General features: G+C 42.7%; 1 protein-coding gene and 1 long non-coding RNA gene across 6 annotated transcripts in view; one reads left to right on the forward strand and one right to left on the reverse strand.

The window, feature by feature from the left end:
* The window catches only part of AKTIP (AKT interacting protein), a 13,753-nt gene extending 2,785 nt beyond the window's left edge, over positions 1-10,968 (reverse strand). For 2 of the 5 annotated variants that reach the window (XM_068202707.1, XM_068202704.1), the window contains exons 1-9: positions 10,632-10,741; positions 6,386-6,501; positions 4,911-5,116; positions 3,328-3,392; positions 3,144-3,244; positions 1,836-1,924; positions 1,666-1,764; positions 1,344-1,451; positions 733-793 (exon numbers count right to left, since the gene is read on the reverse strand). In XM_068202707.1, coding sequence (XP_068058808.1) covers positions 733-793; positions 1,344-1,451; positions 1,666-1,764; positions 1,836-1,924; positions 3,144-3,244; positions 3,328-3,392; positions 4,911-5,116; positions 6,386-6,427 — 771 coding nt within the window. In that variant the 5' untranslated portion in view covers positions 6,428-6,501; positions 10,632-10,741. Of the gene's footprint in view, positions 1-732; positions 794-1,343; positions 1,452-1,665; positions 1,765-1,835; positions 1,925-3,143; positions 3,245-3,327; positions 3,393-4,910; positions 5,117-6,385; positions 6,502-10,032; positions 10,185-10,627; positions 10,742-10,838 lie in introns of those variants that run through there. The other 3 variants (XM_068202708.1, XM_068202706.1, XM_068202705.1) reach the window with 3 other exon arrangements.
* Positions 3,800-4,125, forward strand: LOC137481180 (uncharacterized). The gene is made up of 2 exons (XR_011003373.1): positions 3,800-3,937; positions 3,969-4,125. It is a non-coding gene; the product is annotated as an uncharacterized lncRNA (long non-coding RNA).
* Positions 10,969-17,063: the final 6,095 nt, after the last annotated feature.

Consider the following 17,063-nt stretch of genomic DNA (forward strand, 5'->3'; position numbering starts at 1 on the left):
TTTCAGAATGCCTTTGTACTACAAGTGGATTGACTTGTCAGGCCACTCAGTACAGACTCAGAATTGCTGTGTGCCTTGTCAAGTGCAAAGCAGTAATTAAAAAACAAAACAAAACATGAACAGTCTGAATCCCAAATCACATCCCATCACCCATCAGGTGAAAGCTCTATGAGCCAACACATTCTTGCTCTGTCAGTAGCATCACTCTGTGATGGAGGAACTCTCAGCACTTTTTGCTGAGCTGATATTGTCTCATCAGAAATCAGCAGCATTAGAAAAGTGAGCAAGGGACTGTGCTTGTGCTGCTTCAGAAACTTTGCAAGGAGAAGAAAGTGCTGAAGCTTTGATTCAATCTCTCAACAGAAGAAAACAAAGAAGCTGGGGACTGTCAGGTAATGAAGAAATGGTAACAGTCATGACAAGTGCAGGACAAGCTAACAGGCTGCCAATGAATCTCTTCATCCTTTCCATCCATAAACAAAAAAAAAAAAATTGCTGTATGCCAAGAGTGGTACTAACAAAGCTTTCTGGCTAAGTGACTAATTACTTAACACACTGAAGTTAGAGCTGTGGTCTCCTAACAAAGCAGTTATGTCACAACAGTTCTGGCATTCCTGCTGAGCCAAAAGAGGGATGGGAAAAGGTCTCTCTAGTACACAGAGACAGAGAATCTTTCTTCCTGTACCAGGCAATAAACCCTTCCTAGAGTGAGAATGTGGACTTTGCACGTACCTTCTGAGTCAACATCTTCTCTCTAGCTTCATCATGTATAGCTGGATTCCATGGAGAAAAACTACAGAAAAGGTAGAGTTTACTCGGCATTTTTGCAAACCACAGCACAGAGAGAGGAGAAAGCAGTGATTTTCCTTTGTTTAGTTTGTTGAATTTTAAGTAAATTATAAGTGGTGTTAAAACATACAGTTAAGAACTAAATTGACATTGTCATGGATCTTTTCAACAATAAATGTTTAGGTTTTCATTTCTGAGAACTGGCAGTTCAGCATATGTAACATGAAAAACCACTCCTATTCACCATGAAGCTGACTACTCCATCCCCCATCCATGTAAGCTTTAGAAGGATTTTAGAACTCTGACCAAAGCTACGGTCATGCAAACTTGCAAACTGAGCTCAGAAAGCAGCATTAATTCATGGGCATTTCTGCCTGAGGGAGGTGGGTGTTTAAGGGCTTTTTGCTTATTCTGAGGTTTGTTTGGTAATTGAGTTTTTTTTTCTAAAACAAAAGCAGGTCAGTTAGCCTGACAGAGAAAGGCTGCCATCAGCAACTACACTAAAACTTGCTCTCAAAACATTAGGACAGGATGAATTTGCTCAGAGTACTCACATGATTGCATAGGGGTCCTCTATTTTGGGCTGATCAAATAAATGACTACTGCATAGTTTGACACTGTCTACCACTTTACTTTTGAACAGCTGAACATCCTTTTCATACCTGCAAGACAGAAGTAAGTAGTGTTAAGTAATTGCAAGGAGGCACAAGTTTGCTCTAGAAGCACAGACTTGGCAAACCCCAACTTGAGTTCCTAACGCGACCAAGTCTGGAGGCAGAGACCACGAGTGGATAGAATTTTATAAACCTCTTGTTTCTGCAAGTCCATGCCAAAAACTCTCAAGAAGCCATGCCCATACACATGGAAGATACTCACAGCACTGCAGCCTCAGGGTTCAGAGGACTGGTTGTATCAATCTTGTAGAAGACTCTGCGAGCATACATTAACACTTGCCATATGTGATTATGATTTCTCCTAAAAAGAACAAAGCAGGATGAAGAATGGAACAAACTTCTCAAATTATCCATCAATTTGTCAGCACTAACCTCCATTTTGCAAATGCTCTTTTCACATCCAGTTCACCAGATAAAGGGTCCACTAGTGGGTGGAAGACAGGCAGGTCAAAAACCAAGCGCTGTGTTAGAAAAAAAAAATTCATTATGACAACTTTAATCCTAATGCCAACACCACTGGGTGAAGGTCAGTCAAATGTTTCTTCCAAATACTAATTAACTGTTAATGTATTAAAAGAAAGCAACTGCAAGTGATTTCTACCAGCTGTGAAACTGTAACCCAACACACCTGTGTAACATGTAGGGTCTGGTCCTCTCTCATATGCTATCACCAAATCAGGAAACTAATCCAGTTAACTGCACAGGCACTAGTGCCAACACAGGTAATAATATCAGATAAGAACAGATTAAAGGAGTTTTTCTGGTTTAGCTATTAGAGACTGAAAGCTTTTTACATACTTGAGCTATAATCAATGGTTTTTTTTTATCCTACACACTTCTAAGTAAACTGAGCAGTGACACCTTGGTGTCTTCAGCTCTGTACAGCTCATTTTTTGCAGTGTTTACACACTGTTCCAAAAGAAAACTGAGTTTCAAGAGAAAGGTTTCCCACTAGTTCTGTTCTTTTAAAGATGATAGCTTTACATAAAACTTGACACCAAGCAGGCAGCTACCCAACACAGCAGTTGTGTGCACCTGCCTTCAAATCTTCCTCTTAAAGAAGTGTGGCCAAGAGGGTAAGCCACTCTGAAGAGTCTGACTGCCACAAAGTATTTTTTTTATTTTAAAATTGGTCTAGTAACTTGGAACCTTTTCACTAAAGAGGAAAAGAGAAAGCAGAGATGGAATATAACACCAATGTAACACCTGTCTCCTTCTCCCTTTGCTTCGCCATGTTCTACTCAAATTTTTAGTTCTTTGTTTCAATGTAATTTAGAAGAAACAATCAAGAAATCCTGCAGTATTATAGCAAGCACAGCACAGGTATCTGGATTTTACATTCCATTATATCACTATTCAGAATTCTGATACCTCTTTAAGGGCTTCAATTTCAAGTTCCTGCTGAGGAAGTAGCAAATCAAGAGTGGAGGGAAAGAACTGGTTGATTACTTAACACCCTAATGCATCTGACCTCAGGAAGTTCACTCCACACCAGTCTCAGTAATCACAGTAATGTAATTCCTCCACAGTGGTTTGCAAATGTGTACAAGACATGGCAAATGAGCCCACTCAAGTGAACAAAATGAGTTCAAGGAAAAGGGAAGCTAATTGGTGCATCAGCTTTAACAAAAAGCTATACTTCTCCAGGAAAGAAGAAAAAGCCAAGAGACAGCCACTTACCGGGCAGTCTCCATCTGGGTAATTATCAGGAATATAGACAGTGAACTTAAACACACCATCCTGGTAGAGCCCATGTCTTATGAATATCACACCAAACCACACTGCAAGTGAGAAAGTTTGCTTGAGTGAAAGAATTAACAAATGCACATATATAAAACAATTTAAAAGCTAAGTTTAAACTTACTTAAAGCTGATCGGTACGAGGGCTGCACGTAGACACCTGGCAACTTCTGCTTCACCACCAAGGTACTGCAATCAGAGTCAGCACTCAGAGATCCACAACCACACTGACACAGCAAACCCAGAATGTACCACCCACAGCCCAACAGGGCTTTCTTCCACAAACTCACTCCCAATTCCCAAGGCTGCTCACAGAAGGAGGTAACAAATAGAGCGAAATCACACTCTTTCCCTCCTGCTTTTCGCACCACTCCACCTAAAGACTTACTAGCAGGGAACATTATTCCTCCTGATAAAACTAAGTAGATAAGCAGAAAAATTCTTCCCTCAGTAGATGCATTTAACATATGTCAGTACAGAAATTTACCATTTTCTACTGAATCCCCAGTCTCAATGTAAGGAAAAAAAAGAAATTCAATTAGTAATTTTGAACACAGATTCACAGTCAATTGTAGTTGCTGCTGAAATGTGACCAGACTTCAACCTCAATTTTAAACAAGTATTTTTCCAGTTTTAGATGACACTATGCTGCAGATCAAGCTAAAATTACACTGACAACAGCCAAAACAAACGAAAAACCAAGTTATTAACTTCACAGGTTTTCCAGTTACTTGGCATATGGGTTCATTAAACTGAACTCCACAGGCTTGCACAAATAAACAACAATCTTAAAGCAAAACATTAACACAGTTCTGTGCTCACCATTTCCCTACTATTTGTTATTAGTTCCCCAATAATGAATTTGCATTATAGTACCAATATATTTACTTAGAGGAAAAACATCTTTCTTGAATTAAAAGGCCAAGTCAATTCCTTGAAAAAGAAATAAATGTTTTGTGAGTTCTCACTTTGAATTTAACAGTTAAATACAAGAACTGAGACTCAGTGTTGCATAAGGACTCCAGGGATTTCATTCCAAAAGGCACCACATACTTGGGAATCCAGTATGTCTGTTACAGAGGAAGTCCCTTCAGCTCTGTAGCACTAACCAGTTATATAACTAGAAAGTTTTCAAGACAGATTGTTATGCTTCCACAGCAGCCTACAAATCACTAGATGGGTGAAATGCAACTCCTGCCTCTTAGGTTTCAAATTAAATATCACAGAAATGAATACAGACTTCCCAACATCCACTTGATCAACTGGATCAGGCTGTGTTCAAGTGTTTCATGTGACAGCTGAAGGAAGGTCCCACAACCTAACTTGTTAGATAGCACCATATATTCATGAGCATCTTCCCACCTGGCATCTGCTGCTTCTGTTTTAATACTTGAAACAAGTATTTGGTATTTCTGACCAAAAAGCCATTAGGATAACTAAACTCTCAACATGCTTACTTCATGATTAGGAAATCTAATAATTGAGAGAATGACATCTAAAAGTACCCCTTAAAATCTCATCTTTTTTCTCCCTTTCTGTCTCAAGAGATCAAGGCTGCTGCTCCAGAAAAAGAACTCTGCAGACAATGCTTTCCTGCCTTCAAGGACTATCACAGACCTCATGCAAGAACTAGGCCTTTGAAGGGTTTTTTCTCCACTGAAGCATAAGTCCAGTGACCTAAAAAAGATGAAAAAAATTAAAACCTACAATTCTGCAAGTAGCGAGTACTCCAAATAAAAAGGTCCATAGGAAGCATGTGTTCCATTTGTGGACTGGGAGGAGGTGGCAGGTGAAGCAGGCTTGGTTATTGGCACAGCATTCTTTGGGATTGAAGGCAACTGTTTCTTTGAGGAAGCTCGCAGGGGACTGGTTCGAAGCTCTCCACTCAATGTTTTCTCTTCAGTGTCAGATCTCTGTCAAATCAAAGGAGAACCATGAGATCACAGGCCATATTTTAGACACATTTAACATATGAACATATTTTAACACAGGTTTAAACCAAATTATGGTAATTACAAGTTAGGCCAATGAAACATATCTTGGGTTTTGGTGATCTGTTGCTTGAGGAAGAGCATGGAGAGCACTGGAAGAGCATTTTATTTTTAAACAGACTTTTGTTCAACTAAACACAGCCTACAAGTACAAAAGTATTCAATGCTGGATAGGAAATCTGCAGATTAGGACAAATGCTTAAGGAGGCTTACATTTATTTAGAACCTGAAACCAGACAGTACATAACATCAGCTTACAAGTCAATCTATTTCTAGCACACATTGCACCAAGATAAATAATTTCTACTGACAAGCATCCTTCAAAGACAGTAGACTTCAAAGACACTTTAAAGTAGTGTAGTAAAACTGAGATGAAAAACCAAAATTTTCTGTATTTCACTTCCTGCCTGTGCTTAAGACATCAATATTCCACTTGGAACTGATCCTATAGCTCACTCCCACAGTGAAAGGATCACCACTTGGCAGTTGTACCAAGTCTAGTTTTACTACAGGAACCCTTTTATGCCTTTGCTGCCTTTTCTTGGAAGAAAAGAACAAACCACTGCCAACAAACACTGTACTACTCACAGACCCCAAAATCATTCTACAGATTGCCAGGACAAATGTGCAGGCTACAGATTTGTGCTTAGGCTACATGTGGTGACTAAAGGCAGGATTTAAGTTGTGGTGCTTTGAAGGGCCCAAGATCTGGACTAGTAACAATACCTCATGATCAATATTACATAATTTGCCGTAGTACTGAACGCCTGGGAAGTGATTAACCCTAGAACTCCCATACTTTTATTACTGCTACAGCCTCAAGCAGCAACAGCACTATAGAGGCATAGTTTTGTCAAAGCTCATTGCAGATGCTATGGCTGAGCTCTACATAAGACACTAAAATGCCTTATGAAAAAAGTGTTTCCACTGCTTTACTAATTTGTTTCACATTTCCTCTTTAAAGATGCTTCAGATAAAAAGAGTCAACAAATTCTGGAATAGACTCTATGCACAGGCACATTCCAGTTAACAGAGCTCAAAGCTAGTTTACACTTTTACTGAAGGTGATCACAACCCTCAGGATAAATGCACAATAAAACACTATTTGCAGATCACCTGATGTTTTTTCCCAGCACTGCTACCACCCCTCCCAAGCATGACAACACTTCCTGGCATCCATTCAATAAATACCTTGCGCACAGAACCTGTAGACATGCTCCAGAAAGGGTTCATAACGCGGATTCCAAATAAGGGGCTGTAATTTTTCGGTGTCTTTGGAGTGTCCTCAGGCCCTTTGGATTTGTACCCTAAAAGTAAACAGAACGAACAAGCATTTAACAGATAAATAGGACTCAATATATAAATAGGACTCAGATCTAATTCTGCAGTCAGCATTATCTTCCTGTAACTTCAGAACAAAACTTCATGCATGCATGTAAGACCAACAATAGTTTAAAATGCCAAAGCTCTATTATGTGCTCCAGAAGAATAACACGTCTATTTTTGCACCTGAATCTCTGCCCTCTTTCTGCTAGAAAAAGACTCTACATTCTGCATTCCATGTTCATTTTGCCAATGAGAAGAAAAAATAGGGTCATCTCTTGGCTCAGCACAGTTTAGGAAGACTCCCTGCACATGCAAATATTAAAGTTATCACCTCCCCATTTTAGTCCAGCACCAGACAGAACCATGACCCTGCTAAGAACTGTCCCTCACAGACACTCTTGACTTTGCACATTTCTGAAGTGTCCCAGTTTGAGAAATTCTGTCTTTCCCAGTGACGGAGATAATCCTTTCATTGAGTTTGCATCATGTATGTGTCATTTTGTTTTCATCGGCATTGGAACACCACCAGGAATAGACAAAGCCATAGAACACAGAAGTTTCTCTGTGGCTTATTTAATGGTCTCATTATGAGCACTAAGGCTTAGTGCTCTTTAGATCAACAGTCCAATAACAAGGACTTCAGCAGTATTTGGAGTTTCAGTGTCATCTACTGTGTAGGTCCTTGCTTTCCTCTCTTTCTCTTTTTTTTTTTAAAGTCTTGCTATTACTCTTTCAAGAACTGTGATCCATAGCACCTCTTGTCTGGCACAACCTATTGCCTCCACTCTTTTTTTCCTCTCCAGTTCTCCTATTTTCCTTCCTCATCTCACCCCCCCCCCCATTTTTGGCTCCATCCCCTTAGGTTTTGAGGCACTTTACTCAGTTGCTTTAACAGAAAGTTGCACAACATGCATCAAGAAAGCTAACATGATGTGAGAAAGAGCCAGTGGCACAGGTTTCTATTGTGGACAACACTACAATTTTACTACAGTAAGGAAGGCAGCATCTGTTCACCATTGGTCTGATTAGTTTATAGAGAAAATGGAAATATTATGACCAAAATCTTCCTAAATTTAAAATAAATGCCAATCTTATTGAAAGAAAAAAAAAAAACAGACAAAAAAAACCACACCCAGACAATTTATCCAAAGAAAGTCTAGGAATTTGAAATATTGAAAAGAAAAGTCAGTATCAAATGACAGCCTTCTAGGCTATGCAGCAGCTAAGCATTAAAAAATGCAAGCACCTTTCAAAAAAAGTGATAAAAAATAATTCATTTCCCCACCCAAAATCATCTCAAACATTCCAATATACAACAGGTTCCTGCAGGTATTTTCTCCTCTTCAGCAGCCAGAGTTTCACATCATTCTGAGCCATTGAAGAGAGAAAGTCAAAGCACAGCTACTGCCCCGTGAGAGCAGGGAGAAGATGTTTTCACTTTTCCCCATCTTTTGTCTGGAAAGCAGAATCCTGCCAGAGGGCTGTGCCACAGGCCTTTTCCATCAAACCAGCCAGACTAAGAAAGACAGGAAGACACTGGGCCAGGAAGGTACGAGACGTTTCCTCAGGAAACTCTGGTGTAACCAGAGGGTGGAGGAACTGACGCACAAAGAGCACCTGAGCGCTCCAGCTCTGACAAGAGGGAAAAGTGCTGGGAGCTGAGGTACAGGTTGGAAGACAATTAGCTGGAATCTGGAGTGATTATGGGATTGGGGTGGGATGAGTTTGTTTGTTTTGGGCTGGTGTTTTTTACAACTAGGTAATACAAGCTGCATTAACCCGGAACCAGAGATAGGAGAGAAGGAGTCAGCAGGACAAAGAGCAACCCATGTAGGTAAAAACCAGCCCAATCTACTCCCAGGGAAACGGAACTACTCTAGAAGCTTGGAAACTGATGTTACATGCAGTTCAGTCACCAGATCCACCCTTCAGAAAGCAGCTATGTATCTCAGTACACTTCCACCTTTGCCTACTTACATACTATTAAGAGCAAATAAAACATTGTTTTAGCTCTAGTTAAGCTAAAGAATAACTTCCACAGTGTGTCTTGCACAGACTTTTTTTGTCCAGTTGCTTGCCAATTATAAATCATACATGGTACCACCCTAAATTTATTGTTAAACTGCCTCCAGTCTCATACACCTGCTAAAATACTGTTTACAGTGGAGCATTCAGAACCTCAGAGTACAAGCTTCCCATCAGGGGGCCATTTAAGAAGCCTTTCAAGGTGTTTTAAGAGTTTATTTCTAATCACAGTCACTCCTATGCAGCACAGAAGTGGAAAACTCTAGCTCTAAAGGAAACTTATCCACAACTGCTTATGCTCTCTAGTACCTTCAAAATAACCAAGTAACAGCAAATTTACATTTGACTGCCTATCCTATTCTTACTATGTCTGCAGCAGACAAAGGAGAGCCAAGTTCTGATATTATTAAGTGGAATTTCTACGCAGTTTAAGCATTCACACCTACCCCAGGGCTCAGTGTCTAGCCCAAGGCATCCACCATTATGGCATCTCCCAGTGCTGTAACTACTAAAACCGTCAGCTTCCCAGAATAACCCAATACTCTCTCCTCATTTTATGGAAAGGGAATAAAAACATTCAAAACAATCCCCCTCTCTCCTTTCACACTGTCAACATTCACAGTACCTCATCCAGAAGAGCTTGATACTGTGCCACTCAGTAGTACATTCTACTGATTTCTCCTGCTTTAAGAATAGCAAGTAACAGCAACCCCCCTGAGCTGTCCTCCTCCCACGGCTACCTTCTTCTCTAGTGCTTTCCTTTCAGTAAAACAGCAACTACACAAAGACAAAACACAAACTGCTGAAGAAACACTACTTCAAATACTGCTTCTTGGAAAGACCTTCTGAGTTATCCACAGCACCACACTGGGACCAAAAGCCACCTGCTGCCAGGTGTAACTTCATGTCCACATTCTCCAGGTACGCAATACACACCAGCAGTCAGGGCAAGTGTAAAGTCATCTGATACTTCATCAGCACTCTAAAAGACTTCAAAAAACTGAAGTTATCACTAGCAAAACATAACATTTAATTTCTTTGCTTTTGCACCTTTTCCTTCTCTACATTAGAAAGTCTCATCAAGAAAAGTCTCATTTTACCCCCTCTCCTAGTATGTGTCATATTTTTCTCCTCTCACCTACAGAGTTATTTGATCAAACACAACACTAAAGCAATGTGAAAAAATACTTTATCTGCCTGGAACAGAGCACTCGTCTAAAGATTTTCTGGAAACGTCAAGAAATCAAAGAGAACCACTCCCACCCTTGAAAGCAAACTGAGCTACTTCAGCAGAGCACCAGAGAACAGTGCGTATTGCACACACAGTAAGTATTACGTGCTTGTCAAGCAACCGTCGCTGTCAGTTCACACTGGAACTCATTTCTCTCCACTCCTGACGTCCTTTGGACCCAAGGCCCTCGTTCACCCACACCTTAACCTGCCGGACAACACGGGAGCCGCTGCTGGCGGCGAACAGGAACACTGACCAGTCAAGCCTGTTCACCGACTCTTCTTCCACAGGTGGGTTAAACGTTCCATACCAACACCTGCTGCTACGAGCTCAGTCCACTAGCAAACTGTAATCTACGCCAACGACACCTGCTCTTAGACAGCAGCCTAAGGGACATGGGGTGCTGGCCGGCCGAGTCCCCCAGCACAGGGCACTCCAGAGGGAGCTGACAGCCGGGGGTCATGGCAGGTTAAGAGCAGTCCTGCGAAGCCGGAGCGGGCCCCGGGCTGTTTCCCGCCGAGGCCGCGGCCGTGCGGCAGCGCGAAGCCGCTCGCAGGGCGGGGAGCAACGGACAGAGAGCTGGCAGCCGCCGGGCCGGGCCCCGCTGGCAGCGGCCGAGCCCGCGGTGCCTCTCGCACCCAGCGCGGGCAGCCCAGCGGGCCGCGCCCGCCCGGTCCCTCCCGGCGGCAGGTGACGGCCCCGCGGCCGCAGACAGCCCGCAGCCCCTCAGCGACAGAACAGCCCCGCCGCCCTCCCGTGCCGCGGGGACGGGACCCCCGCGCCCACCGCGCCCGTTCCGCCCGGGAGGCTCAGCTCGGGCAGAGCCGGGCGCTGTGGCCCCTCTCGCTCACCCACCGAGGCTCCGCCGCTCACCCGGCCCGGCGCGGCCCAGGCTCCGCCGCCGCCGTCGCCGCCGCCGCCGCTCCCGCTACCCCCGGCACAGCCCCATTTACCGCCCGCCCCTCGGGCCGCACATCCGGGCCGCCCCCCGCGGCCAATCGGCGCCCGCCGCTCCCGGTACCGCCCCGCGGGGCGGGCGGCGCGGCCGCGGCCGCCACTCACAGCTCGGGACGGGCCTGACGCGCCGGGGCCGCCCCGGCTCCGTCACCGCGCGGGGCCGGCCGGCCGGGCGCTGCGGGCCCCGCCCCGCGCGCGGCGATTGGTCCGAGGGCCTGTCCGTCTGGTGGCGGGCAGACCAATGGGATCGCGCGAGTGCACCTGTCACTCTCTAAGCTGGCTGACGGCGCCGGGGGTGGAGCTTAGAGAAAGGATCATCTCTCATTGGCCGGCGGGGCGCGCGGGGACGCACGCCATTGGTCAGTGCGCCCGACAGGCCGCCTGGGGCGGGGCCTGGGGCCCGTCCGGCACCGCCCCGTGTCCGAGCGCCGGCCGCAGCGGGGCCGCTGAGGGAGGAGGGTCGGGCGGGGGAGCGGTCGGCTTGTGCCCGGCTGCCTGGGGAAGCCCGGGGAAGGGCAGGACAGGCGGAGCTGAGGCGATGCCGTCCGGGACGGCCGCACCGGGGACACGTTCCCGCACCGGACAGCGAGGGGCAGCGGAACAGTGGCACAGCGCTGCGGCTCGGTGAACACCGTGTGTGTGTGTGCTCTGAGGCATCCACTCAGCCTCTCCAGAATTTGGAGCTAACGCTGCCTGTATGAGCCAAGAACTCCAACCTCCTACTAGAGGTGACGTAGCCAGTCATGGACATTCGTCACTCCTTCTCACAGGCTACTAAAATGGACATTTAAAAACATTTTCAATTGAATTTTTTGGTTTTTTTTTTCCCTCACAGAATCACAGGATGGGTCAGGTTGGAGAGGACCTCAGAGGGATCACTGGGTCCAGCCTCCCTGCTCAAGCAGAATTACCCAGAGCACAGGGCACAGGGTTGTGTCCAGACAGTTCTGGAATGTCCCCAGTGAGGGACACTCCACAGCCTCTGGCCAGGCTGTTCAGGGCTCGGGCTCTGCACAGCAAAGAACTCCTTGCTCACGTCCAGGTGCAACTTCCTGGGCACCATTCCTGCGCCTTCCTCTTGTCCCATTGCTGGGCACCAGGAGCAGAGCCCGGTCCCTGCTTGGAGCCCTCTCTGCGGACAGGCACAGACAGGGCTGAGGGTCCCTCTCAGCCATCTTCTCCCGAAGGCGAACAGCCCCGACCCCTCAGGCTTTCCTTGTAAGAGAGGTGCTCCAATCCCTTGACCATCTTTGTCGGATGGACCTGCTCCAGGAGCTCCATGACTCGTGCTGAGGAGCCCAGAACTGCACAGCACTCCAGTTGTGCCCGAGCAGGGCTGAGTAGAGGGGCAGCATCACTCCCTGACCTGCTGGCAATGCTCTTCCTAATGCACCCCAGCATCCCGCTGCCCTTATTAGCCACATGAGTACACTTGCTGGCACATTTTAAACCTCCTTTTAAAATTAATAATACCAGCTTCTGATACTATTGCTGAGAAGGTACATAGACACACAGTGTAAATTTATATTAAAAATATATACACACAGATATAAATACAAAATATACCTCTAAAATCTGCTGAAGAAAAGGAGGAAAAAAGAATGAACCTCAGGAGTTTGTTTTTTATTTGTAATTAGACTTTTTCTGAGCCCAGTAGAACAATTACAAAAGTGCTATACCAAAACTGAAGTAATTTGTCAAGGTTTGGAATGTGACAACAAAATCCATGCTATCTCAAGTATAAAAATTGCAGAGAATTTTAAAAATCAATGCATGTAGAGTTGATTTATTTTTGTTCCTAAGCTATAAGCAAAAATACCATGCTAAGGTTATCACTTTGTCTCAATTATTGTAGCCTCCTATCCCCCTGTCCTCAAAATGCCACTTTTTAAAGCCTTCAGTCAGCTAATAACGTTATTATTCTGGCTAAACAGCCAAGTTTCTAACACCCTTTGGCAATTTCCTGTTCTTCAGTGTTTCAAATGCAAGCTCTTTGCCTGCACTGCTGAAGTGCTGCACAACTTCCCTTTAGGCTCATATCCTAAATTATCTGCCTTCCACTGCTACATGCAGTAGTAGCAGTCACTTGTTACCTCCTTTTTTTCTCAATTTTTCTTGCTATCTATTTTCTTTTTCCTGCTCTAAATCTCTTCCCACCATCTCTCCTTTGAAGGCTGTGTGTCCAGAAATCTTTTTTATGTGGTCACCTCCATCAGTGGGCTTTTCAGACCTAACCATTCTTCAAAGTGTCTAGCCTATATCAGGTGCTGTCCTTGCTGAGGAATGAAAGGTGATAATGAAATCCTCACTTACATGCTTTGCAGATCTCATCCTGCAAAATTCTGTGGCTGGAACAACATTTTGGTGTTGACTGTACATGCTCAGGATGTTGCAAAACTATATTGCAATGGGAATAATATTTTGACTTTGGTATGAAGGATTGTGAGGAATACTTTATCAGGCCTTTGAACTCAACATTGTTAATTCTCCAAACCCCACTATAGTCCAAAGTTTCCTATTTTGCTAATTAGAGGAATAATATTACGACAAGAAAAAAAGCTTTTGTCTAATAAATTTTGTTAAAAGCTCTTTAGATTCTCTTCCTAGTCGTACCAAATGCGAAATAATTCTACTTAACAAATCTTTGTATTTTGACCAGTATAAGAGATTAATCAGGCCTAGAATGCTTTTTGTATATTATTTATCTCATGAAAGATTTCTTTTGTTATGGGTGGTACCAGTAGCAAACATTGTATGATTAATGCATGTCTAAATAACCTTTAGATACCCTTTTTCCTACTTCTAGATACTCGGTATCTGTTTCACCCAGAATTCTAAATAGTGGAAGGAATTTTTCCACAATATCTAAGTTCATGTCCCAAAACCATACATACTTATAATCCAAACCCCAAAACTGCCGAGCAGCTTCCTGTACCTCTGTGGAAGAAGGAAGGGTGCTATGGCCGTACCGTTTAAGGCATGGTCAGCGTGATGCTTAATTGTTCAGTGTGGGAAGTCTGGATAGTTCTGAACGGACCAGAATTTCCCCTTGGGGTGGCTGTGGTTTTGAGAAGAAATCTGAGCTAAAAAGAGACGAGGAAGGATAAAATAAATCTGTAATTAGCTCGGGCTCGGCACCACTAGATGGTGTCCTGCAGCTGCTCTAGTCACGCATGGCAATCCTCGGGCAGGTGAAGGCACAGACTCCCCTCCTTGGCAGGAACACAGCGTGTGCTGCAGGACAAACCAGAGATCAGGCTCAGTGCTCCTGCTCACCTCCCACTGAAGTCCCCGGTGCTTCTAGAGAGAGGCTGGTAAAAGAGTTTTGACAAATAGCCTATATAACCACACAAACCTACAGAACCTTACTTGATAATTATTGATATTAACATGACTTTTTCTTCCTACAATGTAAGGTGAAAGATGGCTTTTTTTTTTTTTAAGCTAAAAAGCAGAATTACAAACATAGTTAAAACCTTGAACATCTTTTTTTTTGTACTTTCAAGACCAATTTCTTTGTGCTTTGTGTACTACAAGAACATGCTATCAGCGCTTTATAAAGCAATCAAAGTGAAAAGAAAAGCAGCCAAGTAAACAGTTTATATTTTTGTTTCCTTTTTTACCTTAGTGAAAATGGTGTGTTGTTTCATTAAGAGGTTGTTTTAAATTTCTCCATACTGATCTCTGTTTGCATTATTGTTAATAACAAGGCATATCATTTTAGTAAGCAAAGAGAGAGAAATTATTAGATCTCTAAAATATGTTGGAAGACCTACAAAAAAAATTAAAATGGGTGTTTTCAATTTAAATGTATCTGTGAAGCAGTGGATGGAAGGAGGTGATTCACAGTGCATAGCAGTGCAAGCTATCCATAAGGAGGAAGACATCAGGTCGCAGTTCTGCCCTCATTCTGAAGGACAACAGTGCAAACAGTAATTAAACAAACTGTTTGGAATGGATACCTGCTGGGGAGGCTGGAGCTATTGCATGGCTCTGCCCCTGCAGTGGCAAGGCCATGTACAGGCCAGAGAGGCACTTGCTTTGGGAAGGCCTTCCTGAGACTGCCTGAAATGTGAATGCCCAAACTGGCCTTCACAGCTCGACAGAACATGCTGCCCAGGCTCCTGCTACCTGTGCTGGGGCTTCAGCTGCTTGGCACATTGCTCTCTTTGGATTTGAAATTAACAAAGTGTAAAAAGAAAACATTAATTAGAAGTTTACACCTAACAGTGTGGCATTTCTGTATTTTCTTTAAAACAAGCATAAAGATGGAAACTTTTTCTACTAGTAATGTTGATTCAAGATTATGTACTCATTTTTTCTATTTTCTTTTTTATTACAATGGAATTGCTAGAATGGATGCAGCTGTAGCTGCACCAATATAAAAATGCTTTTGACTGTGTATCTATTTTCCCTGAGGAAGAGGTAAGATGGAACAGCACTAACTGCATCATCAAAATTTGTCATTTAGTTCTTAGGGTAGAATCTCAGGACCTACTGCTGGTCTCTGCTCAGTCAGCAGCAAACTATTATAACAAGGACAAAATATTAAATTTATTTATTCCCCATAGAAAGCCTCCTGTCTTCCTAGACTCACTTAATATAAAAAGAACACATTTGTGTGTAATAGTCAGGCACTTTTGTATTTGCATGGCTGTCAGTGTGTTTCACAACATGAGAGATTGACTGCATTAATGGTTCCTGAATAGCAGAAGCTCCTATCAATGACTAATTAAAGATCAGATCATACCCTTCAAAGTGCACTTTCTTCAATATGTCTCACACTGAGGAAAAATACATTAAACATTTAAATCTGAATGTATTTCAGATTCCTTAATTTATGAACTAGAAACCTCAGTCACTATGAGTCCAACTGTGCAGAATTCAGAACCATGAAAATTGTAAAACTGACTTACCGTACTCTTTTATTCCTTTGTATTTGCTTTCCTAATAGCTCTTATTTGAATGGTGAGAACTACAGTTCTAAGAAGAATTTTGGTTCTGCACAGTATGATTTTGAAAGTAATTTCCTATTATGAGGAGAGAAGGGACTATTTTATCACTATTTTTTTAAGAAGTTGAACACTTGAATCTGACTAGAGGTTTATAATATCAGAATAAATCCCAGAGGAAGACTTAGATCCCAATTGCACTGGTTTTCTACTTATGGGAGTACTTGCTTCTAGCTAAAACATCCCAGGAAAGATAGGTCAATGAGAAGCACTCAATTTATTATTCACACATTTTGAAAATATGTTCCTTAGCTATCAAATTTTACATATCCTGTTTTTAAATGTTAAAATGTAAAATTAATATTAAAACTATGTATCCATACAACTTATTTGTAATAGAGACATTGTCAGGATAAAAGCTTGCATATTTAATTCCTACCTTTGAATGTCTACTGATGAATTAAAATTCCTCCTTTTAGGATTTTCACAGCCATTAACTGAGAAATTTTTATAAGTTGTTAATCAGACTAACTAGACTTACAACTGTAATTAATATTTCCTTATGAATAAGGGTTTTTTCCCTCAATATCTTCCTTTCATGAAACATTTTGAATCATAATAATGTAGAACAAACTTTGAAACGAAAATGTATGTAATCCCACACTCTCAAGGATAACTAAGATTACAGAGTAATCAGAATGAAGAATCTTTTTGAAAAATCAGTTTTGCAGAGAATATTTATTAAAGTGCATCTGTATGAGACATCTTTGGCAAATCAGTGAACACAGTCCATGTAAACAAGCTTTGATCAGCAGTTTCCACAATATCATTATGAACTCCAGTGTTTGCTGTAATGGTATGATATGATAAGTGAAAGGCAGACAAAAACCAATTCATAATTTTCAGATGGAAAATCACAGTTAATTTGTTGACTGAAAAATAACTACATAATTTCAGATATGATAAGACATAATAAAGTAGGACTATTCTTTTCTGCACTCACACCTTGAGCCATATTTCTACACAAAAGTCACTTTCCTCCTTTCATCTTCTTATTACTTTCCTGGTAAAGTGACATATTAAGCAGGTATGTAAGTGGTTGGTAATTTTAAAAAACTGAATATTTAAAAAACTTAGTGGATGACTGATCAAAGAACTGAATATGAATAGTAAAGACTGGGGAGAGAGAGAGTGAATATGCAAAGGAAGCTTTCACATTCAAAGGGGAACAGCTACAAACAGCTACCAAGGGTTGTAGCTCAGTTAATAAAGTTCCAAGCAGAAATGATGTTGGGCTTGAATCAGAGGCTGCCACTGAGCAGCACCTTACAGCCCACACTCCCACCTCCTGCCAAAACATCCTGTCTCTAGGGCTGCT

Source organism: Anomalospiza imberbis, chromosome 12, assembly GCF_031753505.1.
Source record: "Anomalospiza imberbis isolate Cuckoo-Finch-1a 21T00152 chromosome 12, ASM3175350v1, whole genome shotgun sequence".
NCBI classification, from domain to species: domain Eukaryota; kingdom Metazoa; phylum Chordata; class Aves; order Passeriformes; family Viduidae; genus Anomalospiza; species Anomalospiza imberbis.